Source organism: Nannobrachium achirus (genome assembly GCF_963921795.1).
Source record: "Nannobrachium achirus genome assembly, chromosome: 6".
Lineage (NCBI taxonomy): Eukaryota > Metazoa > Chordata > Actinopteri > Myctophiformes > Myctophidae > Nannobrachium > Nannobrachium achirus.
This window is the reverse complement of record NC_137815.1, coordinates 42,409,308-42,424,523: the sequence shown is the minus strand read 5'-3', so window position 1 is coordinate 42,424,523 and position 15,216 is coordinate 42,409,308. Positions and strand designations below refer to the sequence as shown.

At 42.1% G+C, this 15,216-nt stretch overlaps 1 protein-coding gene across 1 annotated transcript in view; it reads right to left on the bottom strand.

Annotated features, from left to right (window-relative positions):
• Positions 1–602: 602 nt before the first annotated feature.
• The window catches only part of slc6a11b (solute carrier family 6 member 11b), a gene marked incomplete at its 3' end in the record, with an annotated part of 29,984 nt that continues 15,370 nt past the window's right edge, over positions 603–15,216 (bottom strand). The window contains exons 8-15 of the mRNA XM_080727379.1: positions 9,240–9,343; positions 8,324–8,448; positions 7,053–7,165; positions 5,576–5,713; positions 3,248–3,350; positions 1,580–1,680; positions 1,080–1,250; positions 603–758 (exon numbers count right to left, since the gene is read on the bottom strand). Coding sequence (XP_080583505.1) covers positions 603–758; positions 1,080–1,250; positions 1,580–1,680; positions 3,248–3,350; positions 5,576–5,713; positions 7,053–7,165; positions 8,324–8,448; positions 9,240–9,343 — 1,011 coding nt within the window. The remainder of the gene's footprint in view (positions 759–1,079; positions 1,251–1,579; positions 1,681–3,247; positions 3,351–5,575; positions 5,714–7,052; positions 7,166–8,323; positions 8,449–9,239; positions 9,344–15,216) is intronic.

Here is a 15,216-nt window from a genome sequence, read left to right as displayed (position 1 = left end):
CTGAAGCCCGATTTACACTTGATGGTGTCGTGTGCCAAAAATAAGCCAATCTACAAGCTCACAACGTGTCGCATCAGAGTATAAATTAAGCCTTAAAATGCCAGGTCACTGCATCCTCACGACTATACAGAATGGTCCTCAACTGCAATACAGATTAGAAAGTCACATTTGTGCACCAACTACCTTATGGGAGTGATACAGCACTTTGCCAACACAGAAGCCTTTCACAGCACAACATATTGGCATCGCTTGAAAAGGGGTTGACACTAATGTGACCAATGCTGACAAAAGTATACAGGACAACTTTGCATCTACGTCATCAAATAGATTCTCAAAACATTAATGGTTAAAAAGAGAAACAAATGTCTGCTTTAGTCACAATGTTAATATAAAACAATGAATTTGTTATCAAAGTCTGTGCAAAACAGAAGCAAACACTACAACAAGTTTTTTGCCTTTTTACAAAAAAAAACAAAAAAAAAAACACTTTGAAGTCATTCATTTCACTTCCTGTTTTGTGCGATGGTGGTTTAACGTGGCTGTTTTTTGCTGTTGTCATTGAGTAGATGGCTGGCAGCTTGGTCGACATGACAGGCGGTCGCTTAGAAATGCGTCTCCTTCTCTGTTGAGATGGTGGATATTTTCCCATCAGCCTTTAGTTTAGCATCATTGGCAGCATGAGCATAAGGACTGAGCGAACCCGTAAGTTTCCCTCTCATCACCAGGTCTGGGCTGGGAGTGGTCAACTTCTTCATCCTCTGTAGAGACAGAGAGAGAGACAGACAGAGAGAGAGAGAGAGAGAGAGGGGGGAGGGGGGGGGGTTATGCACAAAGTATGAATGTAAAGAATATAAATGTAGTACTTCTTTCACATGAAGATGACATCAGATTAAATTAATTCATTTTACAATAAACATCAATTCCAAACATGTGGGCTATGAGGATATAGTAAAAAGTGTGTGTGTGTGTGTGTGTGTGTGTGTGTGTGTGTGTGTGTGTGTGTGTGTGTGTGTGTGTGTGTGTGTGTGTGTGTGTGTGTGTGTGTGTGTGCGTGCGTGCCTGTGCATGGGTGGGTGTACCTCAGCAAAGGTTCCAGGAGTTTTCCAGATCATCCAGATCATCCCAATAGGAATGCAGATCATGGACGACAACGCCATGAACCATCCGATACCATAACCCCAGTCAGGGTAGGTGTACACATTGTTGTACTTCAAGGGCTTGTATTTGATCAGGAAGAACAGAAAGATAGCCTGCGGCAGACAAGAGAGTTGTCACTTATTTATGGAGTCAAAAAGAGATTGTGTCTAATGCGTAAAGTAATAGTCTGGCATCTGGATCAATGTAATATTATTCCAGATATTAAATCTTCTTCAACTATAGCAATGTTTATCAAATGCTGTCTATTTATTACAACCATACTGTGTATATTAGAATTTTCTAACGATCAGTGATTCTAAAAATACATTTGTTTCTCTGTTCTGAAAATCAAGTGATTACATCATTTAATTTATAAAATGTAAAGAAATCTGAAAGAATTTCCATAAAAAAGAAAAAGAAAAAAATAAGATTGCAAACTCACAGCACAAATCCCTGGGGTTAAGAGCATCCAGCACCATTTAATAAAGAAGACAGGCTTGTACCCAATCATGTCCTCGATGTTCAGGTAGAACCTGTCACTTCCTGTAACACAAACAGAAAGGATGGTCGACACGCAGGAAACTCTGGCTTTCAACAAGCGTCACAGATGAGGTTGTCTCGTAGCCAGAAAACTATTCCACAATCTCAGAATGCTATATCCACCTGTTTCCGCCAGAATTTACTGGAGAATTATTTGTGGGACACATCCGGTTAACAGCAGACATACAAGCTCACGTCGCGTCGCAGATGCAACCGCTATGAGCTTGTAGATCACACTCGGCTGCGGCACCGGAAATGCCACACGCCTTCTGCGCAATGCACGATGGGACGTTGGAAAGTTGTGGATAGAGTGTGCAACTACAGCTCCCAAAAGCCGCGTAACGGAAGCTGACATTTCCTTTCACCAACATTTATTTTAAAATGTCATTTCTGATAAGCAGCTTAGTACTTTTATTTATATTAGGATAAATGTGCGCCACTGTAAAAACGAAACAGGAGTGTGGAGGAGGCTTCACATCCGCTTTATCGCTTCTCATACGGCAGGGGTCTTCAATAAGGGGTCCTCAGAATTACTATAGGGGGTCCTCTAAATCTTTCAATTCTTTTTATATTAACAACTTGAACCATAGTGTCCATATTCTGAGAACTGTAGCCAAAAATAGCAGATCTACAAGCTCACAACGCCTTGCACTGTTATTTTGGGCAAAGAGAAGTGGTGTAGATGGAAACGGTAAAATCTCGCTCTTTCGAGCGACCATCATTTCGACCGGAGGGTTAGCGACTCACCCCACGGAGGTTAGGGTTAGGGTAAGGGTTATAGTGTCGAAAAGATGACATGTAGAAACAGCGAAGCGCTCCCGATGGAAACAAAATACAGTTGTAACTCAAGTCTGGTTCTCTAAGACAGTGGCTTTCAATATTTTTCATGTCAAGGTCCATTCATTATTTGGCATTTGAGCCACGGACCAGCCTCTCAGACCCAAAACAAATATATGATAGTATTTTGTCATCGTTGGATACGATTTTGTCCACAATTCCATGCTGTATTGATGTGGTACCATAGGAGAGATACAGTAACAGGCAAACATTTATCAAAATAACTTCTCTTCTATGTACATTCTCTAATTGTGCTGCTCTAAGACCAGAGGGTTTAAGTGGTTAGATGCACTGACTCATCACTGCATGTACTACAGCTTACTCTCCAGCAGAGGGCATAGGAGGAACAGCAATTGGGTACAGCATTGCACAGCTTTTCAAAACAGCACTCCTCTTCTGAAAATACAAATTAAAATACATGTGGGAGTGTCTGCTAATTCTTTGTGAAAACATCTGTCTAAAATATACATTTTGGTATACTGTCACTATGTAGGCACTGCAATTTTATCAGTTATAATGGTTACAGGCAATACAGGGATCAAGGGAAATGACTCCTTTACCTCCCACGTTCCACTAAACGCCACTAAGGCCGAAAGGCATGGCCGATACTATGATTTGCCCCTTTACACACACACACACACACACACACACACACACACACACACACACACACACACACACACACACACACACACACACACACACACACACACACACACACCTTATATCTTACCATAGATCCAACCAATGCATATTGACTCGAACAAGGCCACGAACAGCAAACACATCCCAGAGGCAGCATAAGAATCAAATAACTGGAACACGTACATCCCTCCCTGATAGGACGAGACAGGTGTCAGTCAACTGTCACAGCCCATAAATAAGCATTGGAATGGGGCTTTTAAGCCGTGACATCATTTTGTAGTCAGACCCCCAAGCAGATTTATTGTCAATATGGGCAGTGCTGTGTCCCTCGCTATTTCAGATCCGAGACAAAAATAACGACAAAAGTATAATTCTACCACTATCCTGTCAACAAGAAAGAGAAGAAAAATTAGCTTATAGTAAAAAGATTCACGGGTGGTGGTGCCATTTGGCACCAGAAGTTCTCCTTCTCCTACAAAATGATGTCAGACTTAAGAGCCCCATTGGTTCTGTGTGTGAGATGAAATATGGAGGTACAAGGTTTCGGCACGACAGTGATGATATGAAGCTGATTTGGAATTGAAAGTAGAAGTGAGTGCAATTGTCTCTTTGCTTTTCTCAGGTTCTAGCTTTTAGACAAAGCCGTCATGTTTTAAGGTTATGATGGAATATGTAGGCTATATACTGTAGAGTAAGACTAGCATACTGTATGTGAACTTTGTTAACCGATTGCTAACCCTCTTTTAAAGCTGCAGTCCATCACTTTCACGTCATTCCAGGGATTTGAACATGGGTCCCCTACGCAAGTGCCAATATTTTTAATGTTGCGTTTCAATGGTGGCAAGGCGAGTTGTTTCCATTTGACTATCATGTGATACCAGTTAGTGGTGATCTAAATGTCTCAATAGAAGAGCAGGGAGACCAAACACTATCGCTGCAGTTGTGTTAGTCATATTTTATGAACACACTCTACCTTAAAGCAATATGGTCAATAATGTTTTATTTAGTAAAAAAAAGTTATGTATTGCAGCTTTAAGGGAGGCCTGACTATCTCTAGGCTCCATGCTTTCAACCTCAGACTGGCCTTCAGGTTCATCCAGTTGAGAGTTTTTGAACTGTGACATAACCTCACTTCAGTCTTTATGTCAGATCTTATGCTTTTAGCCAAAGTACAGTAGAAAGGAATATGACATGACTTGTGCCTTAACCACTTAAACCCTATTGACCAGAGTCCCCCAGGGGACTACGCCAAGCTTAAAAATAGCCAATCTACAAGGTCTCAATGTGTCGCAAAACAACGCATTGTGAGCTTGTATATCTGCTACTTCCGCATGAACGTACGCCTATTGTAACATGCCCAGAATAGGGGCGCTCGGGTTCAAGTGTAGGCAGACAGTGATTACATTTCTTTAAAGTTATGATGAATAATGTTGTGAATAATGTTTATTATAGAGAAATAGTATATCTAAATAAGATATGAAGGTACATGAATAACTGTCAGATGAAAGCTTTTCTGATGGTGTGGGTCACCTACAGCCCTTCCGTTGTTACAACAAAGATGGCAGCTCTTAAAAATAGTATAAAAGCATAGCAGGCTAAATGAATGGTGGGACTAAAAGACATATTCTGAAGGACCCACACGAGTCCCACACGAGCCGTCGCAGTCGGCTAAACAGATGTTATGCTGTTATGTGTTTTGCCAAGTCCCGGAAAAGACACGCTGATTGGCCAGTAAGTACAGTCACTTTGATTGGCAGTTGTGTCGAATGCTCACGTCACCCCAACCATGACAACCAAGACATGGATATGTTTGTAATGACAACTATAACAGATTCAAAAGTCTATCTATCTAATATAAGTAGGAACATTAGTCGAGATGTTATTTATTGCTGAGTTGTCCTTTAAGAGTCAACTGATTGCCTCTGCTCCTAAATAGCTAAATAGCTCTGCTCCTTAACAGCTAGGATGGGTTAAATGCAGCGGACACATTTCACATATGTGCAAATATGTCTGACAAATACCACAAAGGAGTAGCCTAGTTCCAGACCCTGAATCGCTAGCCACACCCCTTTAATTTTTTTGTTTTGGCGATTCAATAATGGAGTGAAACGAAATGTCAATTCAGGCTGAGTGTCAGGCTAACAAAGGAGTGGAGTGAGGGGAGTGAGTTGTGAGTACCTGAATAAGATTTACGTCAGGCTTGTGTTTTGATGATGGTGATGGTGATGATGATGATGATGATGACGACGATGATGATAATTATGATGATGATTATGATGATGGTGCTGGTAATGACGATGATGATTGAAATACACAAGTTATTTAAGAAATAAAGATATTCTGAAGAATGCCACGTGCAAATAGCAAATAATAGTGTACCATTGTGAAACAGTATGGTGTAGAATTTGAGTCATACCTCACAACACATGGTGAGTCCTACCAGGAAAGAAACTATAGACATGCCCAGAATCAGATACTCTCTGCGATAGCCTCTCCTGAAGGTCTGTGGATACATGTCCACCACAGCCGTGACCAAGCTTTCCACACACACAAACTGAAGAAAAGGGGGGGAAAAGACTAGGTCAGAGCGTAGTACAGTATATGGCTGGACCATATGAAACACTGGAGTTTAATTTGAAACAATAGAGGAAGCAGCGACACTTGGCTGGTTCAATTCATCAGTCAGTGATGTTCAGGTTTTTCGTTTTATGCCTGTAGTGGTTTGGCCATGCCAGGTTAATAAGAAGAAAAAAAAAAGGTAAAACGTTCACTTATTGGGATAGACTAGCTCTGGTCTAAAAGCGTTAGCGAGGTCTCTCTGACGCTCGGCCAGGAAGCCTTCTCAGATACAGGACCAGGAATTCCACTGCCCTACGATGGCCCGACTTCAGTAAAAATAAACAAAACTACTTTGCTACTCACCTAAACAAATGCAGTTTTGCGTTGTTGAAAGTCTATTCTCCCTGGTGGGAAACCTCTCAGCACCCCACCCACTCTGTAAAATACACTTTTTGAGCAGAAAATAAAACATGTCCATCAGACGGAAATTATTTTGTTTTACTCCACAGTGCCCCCTAAAGTTCTTGTCAATATATTACCATATTTCAATCTTTAGGGGGCACTGTGGAGTAAAATAAAAATAATTTCCGTCTGGCAGACATGTTTTATTCTCTGCTCAAAAGTATTTTACAGAGTGGGTGGGGTGCTGAGAGGCACCAGGGAGAATAGACTTTCAACCACGCAAAACTGCCTTTGTTTAGGTGAGTAGCGAAATAGCTTTGTTTATTTTTACTGAAGTGGAGCCCTCGTGGGGCAGTGGAATTCCTGTTCCTGTATCTGAGCCGGCTTCCTGGCAGAGCATTAGAGAGACCTTGCTAACGCTCTGGACCAGAGCTAGGGATAGACTACATCCCATAGGCTGGAGTGATGACATCCCATAGCCTGGAAGTATGATTGCTAGTCGTATGATTGCTAGTTTGTTGTTAGGCCAACTGTAACTTCATCAGCCACAGAGACATTCACATTTATAGAGCTAGCCCCGCAATTGCGGTCCAACCAAAAAAAAGTTGATCCTGGATCAGCTATTCATTGAGAAATATTTTTTTACTGCATCAGATTGTGGTTAAAACTTTGTATTGATCTTCATCCTGTGTCACAGTCCACATAGGGGATGTTTAAATTGACCACATTGTAATGTAAACCTTTGCATATACAGTAATTCAGAAGCTATATTTGTTTTATATTATTCAACAACCAAACGATATGAAATGTCAGGTTGTTATTACAAAGCCCATGGTTAATATCTTTCAGTCTTAACCAAATAATTTTACTGCACGTTCTTTTTTGAAAGCCAGTGCATCTGAGTAACTGCCATGATACCATGGTTTCCTCACCTGACTGTCCAGACCAAGGAAGATAAGCATCATGAAGAACAGACAAGCCCAAAGTGGAGACAGGGGCATCATTGTAACAGCTTTGGGGTAGGCAATGAAGGCAAGCCCAGGACCTGCATCACACATATACAGTGCAATCAATGAAGGTAAGACCAACACCTGCATCACACATACACAGTGCAATCAATGAAGGTAAGACCAGGACCTGCATCCAGTGGTGGAAAGTTACTAAGTAGATTATTAGTACCTACTGCACTTAAGTACAATTTTGAGGTATTTGTACTTGTACTTCACTTGAGTATTTTCAATTTCAAATACTTTTACTTCTACTCCACTACAGGATCGTATCCAATATTGTACCTTTACTCCACTACATTTATTTGAACACTTTAGTTACTTACTTGTTACATTGTAGATTTTGATCATTATTACAAAACATACACTTCAGCCCTTCGGCCATTTGAAAATACCCAATCTACAAGCAGATCTACTTGATCTACTAGCAGATCTACAAGCTCACAATGCAAAATGTGAGAACTTTTTCCAGCAGTGCCTGCATCATATACCACATACACAGTACAATCAATGAAGGCAGGAAGAGAACCTGTACAGTACAACATACACAATACAATCATTGTCTTTTCCGGGCTGACAGGCCGGGAGGTGAAGACACCTCTGTCCGTGTGTGTGCGCGACAATGAGGGGCCTCTAAAAGCCTAAAGTGATTTCACTGAGATCGGGATGCTACAAATGCAACAAACATCATTTTTTGTTGCAGAAACATGATTTCTTAGCACAGAGAACTGGTTAATGTGTATGCACCATTGCTTTGGATAAACCTTCAAATAAAGACATTAACCCCAACCCAAAATGAGTTTGACATCCCTGCATTAGATGATAAGGCATGTCATAAGATGAGAAAATAAATATTGTTTAAGCATGCAGCATTTTCTGGCCAGTTGGTTATAAACGAGTGGTGGCATGCCATTGAGTTTTTTAAGCACCTCTGTGATTTGACATGACATCAGAAAAACATTATGGAAGAGGCCCCTTGCATAGCTCTGAGACTGATAGTGGAAATTCCTCATCTCGTTAACTAAATTATTCATGCTGACATGAATAAGTCATATACCTGTGGCGGTGGTCTTAAAAACCTTGGTGAAATGTGTGCAGTTATAACAGCTTTATGTTTTATTTATCACTGTTTGGGATGGTGGAAGGAGAGAGAGACGAGGCGGCTAGGGTTCAGACACAACATGTAATTCTCTCACCAGACTCCGCCACGGCCTCGATGGGGACGCCCTGTTCGTAGGCCATGAAGCCCAACACGGAAAAGATGGCGAAACCTGCCACGAAGCTGGTGCCACTGTTCAGACAACAGAGCATGAGGCAGTCCCTGAGAGAGAGTGAGAGAGATATAACAAGACAGAGAGAGAGAGACAGAGAGAGAGAGAGCAAGGCGGAGGGAAAGAAACAGACAGAAGATGAGGGACAGAGACAGAGATGCAGAATGATGGAGACCAGGGAGTGACACCATCGTATGACAAACTATAAATCTTTAGACATGAACTATTCCCAGGAATTTGGTTAAAATCTGAACTGCTTCCATGTGTTTGTTGTTTGCTTGTTTTGCTGTTTAGACTTGAGAGACTTTAGAGTTGATTCCAATCTCTTGGAATGATCTCTTGGCCAATGATTGGATGTGTTAAAGTGAAAATGTTGGCCTCGGTGGCCGTAGAGGAAAAGCCATGGGGTCATCAGTAGGGTTCATTACATGAAGGTAAACATGAAGATGCACAGCAAATTCCACACCAATCCAGCGGTTTAGAAACATCTTGTTAGGACCAAAGTGGTGGATGGACAGTGCCGTCCTTAAAGTCCAACTGCTAGCAGCAGATTTTATCAAAATATACAGTAATAGAAAGTGCATTACTGTATTTTTCCAGCTTTATTATTATTTAGATATGGCTTCGGCACCTCTCATGTCTCTTCAGTGCCAGACTAGAGTCAAGTTAAACAGGGTTTGATTTTGTCAAGCCTGTTTCCTTGGCTGTGGTTTTGCTCGATAGAAGCTAGCGACAGTGGGAGTCTCGTTAATCCGTTAATGTGCGTCACTAATTAGATGACGAGGCATTTGGCTACCTTGAGAGAGTCATCTGCTCATGCACATGTGTACACCAGTGTTACCTGTAGCAGTTGTTATTGTAGGCATTGTAACTCCCCAGAGCTGTGAGACACCCCAGACAGATAGCATAAGAGAAGAAAATCTGAGTCCCTGCATCCACCCATACCTGTGGAAAAGACACACATTTATAAAACGTTGCCATGACATGCCAAGACATCTCCACTTGCATGAACTGAACCCTGGCCTGAATAAACAAGGGCCAAGTCACAGGTGTTTCAATAAATACAAAGTGTCATTATACGTAGATGACAGTGCACTCTACCCAGTAGAAATGTCCTGAGCAATGCAGTGCACTGACACAGCAGGACCCGGGTTTATGGGGAGCCACCATCAGGTGCAAGCAGCAGGTCATTAACTACCTTAATGAGCAGTTTGAGTGGAGTGGTAGGGCCTATAAATATGCCTGACTGGAAGGACTCTAATACTGTGTCACTGAGTTGTTGCTACAATTATTTCAAGTACTGGAGAAAATTAAGGCATCTCAGGTATGGTTTGGTTTCTTAGTCACTTTCAACCTGCCTCTAATATGTGGGCATGTCATTCTAGGCAGTGCAGGCTTAATGCAAGGGCTTTAGATGCAGCACAGGGCACCAACCTTGGGGGCACCAAACGACAGGGTAAAAGTGAAAGAAGACTATCGCCGTGCCAACATTTTAAGCAATGGCTGCCGAAACGGGTCTAGCACCGTAGCATTATCGATTATCGAATTTTAGGCGATAATCAATCTACAAGAGAGTCATCTACCCATTATCTAATATCTATCTCACTGAATTTGTTATGAAATTAGGGCTCAGTCGGACCTTTTGTATAATCCCAATGCAATGCTGGAAGCTGAAATCCATGAATCATGCATCCAATTACAATAACATAGCACATCTACAAGCTCACAATGCATCCCATTGCAATAACATACTGCAGCACATCTACAAGCTCACAATGCATCCCACTGCAATGGCGCCATTTTCACTCTAAATTAAGGGTTTTCACGTGCAATAACAAGCACAAAATAGTCTGTGCTACTGCTAATAATCTAAACTTTTTGTATAATTTAGTTGTATATACAGTATTACAGTAATAATTTGTGGTTGGACACAAAAACTCCCCATGCACACCTGCACGTGTCTCACGGCACACCAGTGTTCCTCTGCACCCACTTTGGGAGCAACTGATCTAACGCATGATTACACAGGGACAATCATTATTAAAAAAATAGGACAGTGGTAAAATGCACATTAGGGAACCCAGCTTGCTGTGCCCACACTGGAACCTCGCGCCCAGCCGGATAGCGTAGGGAGCTAGCGGATTCAAACTTAATGCAGCGTGGCTCTTTGAAAACGCTCTCACATCACCATTCAGCCACTAATCTCATTTCCCCACCGATAAACAATTAACAAAACGCACAGTCTTCTCTCCCTCCTGGGAGTAACCACGGTAACTTCTCTGACCTCACAAACACAGGACTGTTCCTGTTGGGAGAACTTGGCCTTTCTCTCTCTAATGTTCATTAATGTTCCCTTTAGTTCACCCTGGGCTGATGGCCGTGCAGCGCAGGGAAACCTTAAAGGTCCGGTCTCTCCGAGAGAATCACTTTGTTGATGTTGTGCCTAATTTGGACGGCCTGTGTTTGGTTATGTTGAGACTGTGGGTTTTTGTTGTGTTTTTCTTTTTAGTTTTTTTACTGTGTGAAAGCTGAATAACGATGGCTCTTGTTTTGATGTAATATTACTCTAAAACACACAGGTTCTCATACATTTGAACTTAAAAGACCCCATAAGTCAGAGTGTGTACTCTATCTGTGTGTGTTTCTATCTGACAGTGTCAACATACTGCATTTAAGACTCAACATTCAGACATTCAGGGTTAGAGGGTAATGTCAGGTGTGAGAGTCAAGTGCAGTCCGGTGAATGGCCACCATCTCTACATTGGGGAAAACATATATAGAATGGAAAATGTCTGCACATTATGAGAATGGGATGAGTATGAGACTGGAAAGAAATAGTCACATGATATTGTAGTCACATATCAGTTGTGCAGGCTGATAACAGAGGAGGGTGGTGAAGCAGTGGTTCGATTGCAAAATGGCTTTTTAAAAATGGGGGAAAGAACAGTGAAATTAACAGATCTACAAGCTCGCGATGCGAAGCACTGTGAGCTTGCAGATATGCCATTTTCACTAGCCCATTATTATTATTATTACTTTTACAATAATGTCATGCGCAAAATAGGGATGCCAGGTGGCATCCCTATTTTGCGCATGAGGTGGAAGGTTGCGCATCAGGTGGAAGGTGGTTAAACTGACACAATAATCTTATGAATTGAATTTGAATAGAAATGAAGCATGGGTCCCCCTGGTGGCCCCATGGTGGCCCCCACCTTGAAAACCACTGGTTTAGAAGAGGGCGGTGGAGCAGTGAAAGCTGGAGAAAGCGGGAGAACAGAACAGAAAGGTGGGAACTACAGGGGGAATAGGGGAGGCATGATGAAGACTTGGGGGTGTAAATGGAGAGGGTCACACACAGCCACACCACTCAACACCGCCTGCTAAACAGAACAGAGGGCTGATTGTCCCCGAGGAAGCTAATTTAACATCGGTGTCAGAAGTAATGTCTTCCTCTCTGCCAAACAGCAGCGCTTCTTTATCACCCTTGTCTACTATGCCTCTCTCCATCTGTTTGTTTCTGCGTCTTGTTCTGTCCATCTCTCTACCTCCCTCTCTCCCTCTCTCCCCCGGCCTCCTTTCATTCACGTTCTCTTTCTCTTTTACGCTCTTTTTCTCTTTCTTTACTATGCTACAACCCGCTCATTGAACAACAGCTACGGAAAGAAAGATGTTCTCTAAGATTTGTGAAACTACATGATTTATCGTGCTACTGTACATTGCACTGTAATTAAAGCTGACATAGTTTAATCCTGCAGTATAGTACCGGTATGTTTGACAACTGCATTTTCCTCCCACATTTAAAGACACCAATGAAGACCGTTTGAATATATATTTTGAATTCATATTGTATTTGGGAACAGACCCCCATTTCGACGCATACAGTATACAGGCTTCCATGACATTTTGCCCGCCAGAGCGACTTAAAATGCTCATTATATCTTTAATTAAAACTGTTCGTTTGATTGATTGCATAAACATACATGCTCTATGTGGTGGCTGGTGGCGCTCTAAAGGTGTGTAATTAGGCGTGCTTGTGTGTCATTATCACGGCCACATGGGGCTGTGGTGGCAGTAGAGTGTGAAGCAGACTTGTCCTGTCTTAATGTGAGTGAATAGCTAGTGAACGGCATGGCTACAGGACACCTCATTATCACCTTCAACACATATCATCCCACAGACGGACTGGTGCCAAGCAGACTGAGAGACAGGTGCTCAGAACAGTTCATTACATCAGCTGGCCTGTTAGCTTCATCTCTCTCTCTAAACGTGTTAATTTGACTCTGAGAGTATTCAAGTGGAGAAATAAGGTGGCATAAGCGATGTTTTGAAGTGAAAATATTTGTTATAGACCTCAATATTCCCATAGTAATCAGTGCTAAAGAACGTTTGTTTCAGTAACAGGTGTCTCTCAATCTCTCATGCTCTTTTGTAGCAAACAAAACAAATATTTTCAGGTAGCTACCAATTCTACCAATTCAATAGATTCCAATTGAATCCAATCAGGAGAGAGACCTCATACAGGAGACAGCATAAACAAGTGAAATTGGAAGTGATGAAACCAAAAAGGTGAGTAGACAAAATTGGAAGTGGAACAGCTGATAAATGATTTAATTCTCTCTCCTGTGTGGTTGAAATTGGTGACCCACTTGAAAACGTATTTAATGTTTATTAAAGAGTATCAAATATAGAGCTTTAACTAAAACAAATAAACAACTTAGTTTTAACCAAAACATCACTTGCAGTAACTTTAATTTAATTGTGAGAGCATGGACCCATACTGTATGTGTCCATTTGGTTAGACGTGTATACCCTCTGAGTTACACATGGATAATGAACACTGAGGACTTCTCTGTGTTACACTATGTGTAACTACTGCATACTGTATGTACAGTATGTGTGTCCGGTATGTACACTAAAATATGTGCACTATGTGGGTATGTAGAGTATCTTGACCTTTGAATCTGACTTGCCTTTGGTTTGTTAAGAGTCAGTGATTGGACAGTGTGAAGGGAACACACATCATACTGTAGATGTGATATGTTCTGTCTATCTAGGAACACACATCACAGATATGATATGTGTCTTTCTTGCACTCATGCTGTCTCTGTATTTCACTCTCCATCTCATTCTCTCACATCCGCTATCTCTCTCCACGTTGTCATGACACCACCTCCACTGACTTGCTGGTGCACCATTGCTTAGCGACCTTTGGCGATGGATGTCTGCCATTTCCGGACCAGGTCAAGTCTGCTTGATCTTGATGTGTGTGTGTGTGTGCGCGTGTGCGTGTTCAGGGCGTGTACGCATTATGTATATGTGTATCTGCATGTGCTCTGCTGGTATGGTGTGGGTGTGAGCGTTCATTAGCCTCAAATCCAGATTTTTCAGCCCTGCAGGGTTTTGATTATATGAGCCATAGCGTCCCTATTCTGGGGATATTGACGTCCTAAAAGCTCACAACGGTTGTAGATCTATCTATCTATTCGGTGAAGAGATTTGGTGTTGAGGTGTTATTGATGATATACAGTATGTATGATAATCTTGGTTCCATAGTGCTATGTACAAATGTTGCTATTATTAAAAAGTGGCCCACTGCTGCCATAAATCCTTATTGAAGACAGGAATCCTTTGGAAAGAAGTAGTCTGAAAATATAAGTCAGCCTCTAAAGTATAAATGCTTAGCTAGATTTAGAGACTAAGGACAATCTTCCAGCTTTCTTGCTAAAACTTTGTGGGAAAGATTTGCGAGCTGCAGTAGCAATCCAAAGTAGGATTGGTTAGGGCACTCCTTCATATTTGGGATGTCACATAATTGGTTTCCAAAGCAGTGGGCAAAGCTTTGTTACCAGCTTTTGTAGTAGTGTTGCTCAAAAATCGGAGGTCTCTGTCTCCACCTTCCAATATGTCTGGTGATTGATATCTTGTGAAATTATATAGTGTCAAATTATATATTGGCAAGAACAGCGGCAAGAACGGCCGGTAACAAACCTATGCCACAACGAATCTTGTCACTACCCCAACACGAAGCACTGCCCTAGTCTTTGCATTGGTTCTGGTTGGTTCAGTTACTTTATACCGGTACATCTTTGAATTGCATGTATCCAGTTTTACCAAATGCATCGAATTTAGATTTCACCAGACAAGCAAGGTTCAGCCAGCTGTCTGTTAGCAGACACAAGTTTGGTTTGATAGATGGATTGAGGTATGCCTGTGGATTTATCTATTACAATGATATTGTGACCTGACTCCAGATAAGTGGTTGAAGATGGATGGATGGAATGGTAATATTGTATAACAGGACTGGTCACCTGCAGCACTAACAACAACACCACCTGTTCCCTGGCAGCTTCTACACCAGTTTTTCTGTCACCACACCAGGGTGTGAGGTAACTAACCACATGAACCCCTTGCCCTATACATGGGAATCGCAAGGTTCCCGGTTCGATCCCTGGCTCCCCCAGTGGCTCAGGGGTAGAGAAACCGTCATTAGAACACAGAGGGTTCCTGCAGGGTTCCCCGTTCGATCCCGGGCTCCCCCTGAGTTAGTGTCGAAGAGTCCTTGAGCAAGACTCTGAACCCCTAGTTGCTCCCGGAGAGCAGGTTGGTGCCTTGCATGGTTTCCTCCACCATCGGTGTATGAATGTGTGTGTGAATGGGTGAATGTAATGCACAATCTCTGTAAAGCACCTTGGATAAAGGCGCTATATAAATGCACCATTTACCCCATGGATTAGTGTCAAAGTGTCCTTGAGCAAGACACTGAACCCCTAACTGCTCCCGACGAGCAGGTTAGTACCTTGCATGGTTTCCTTCGCCGT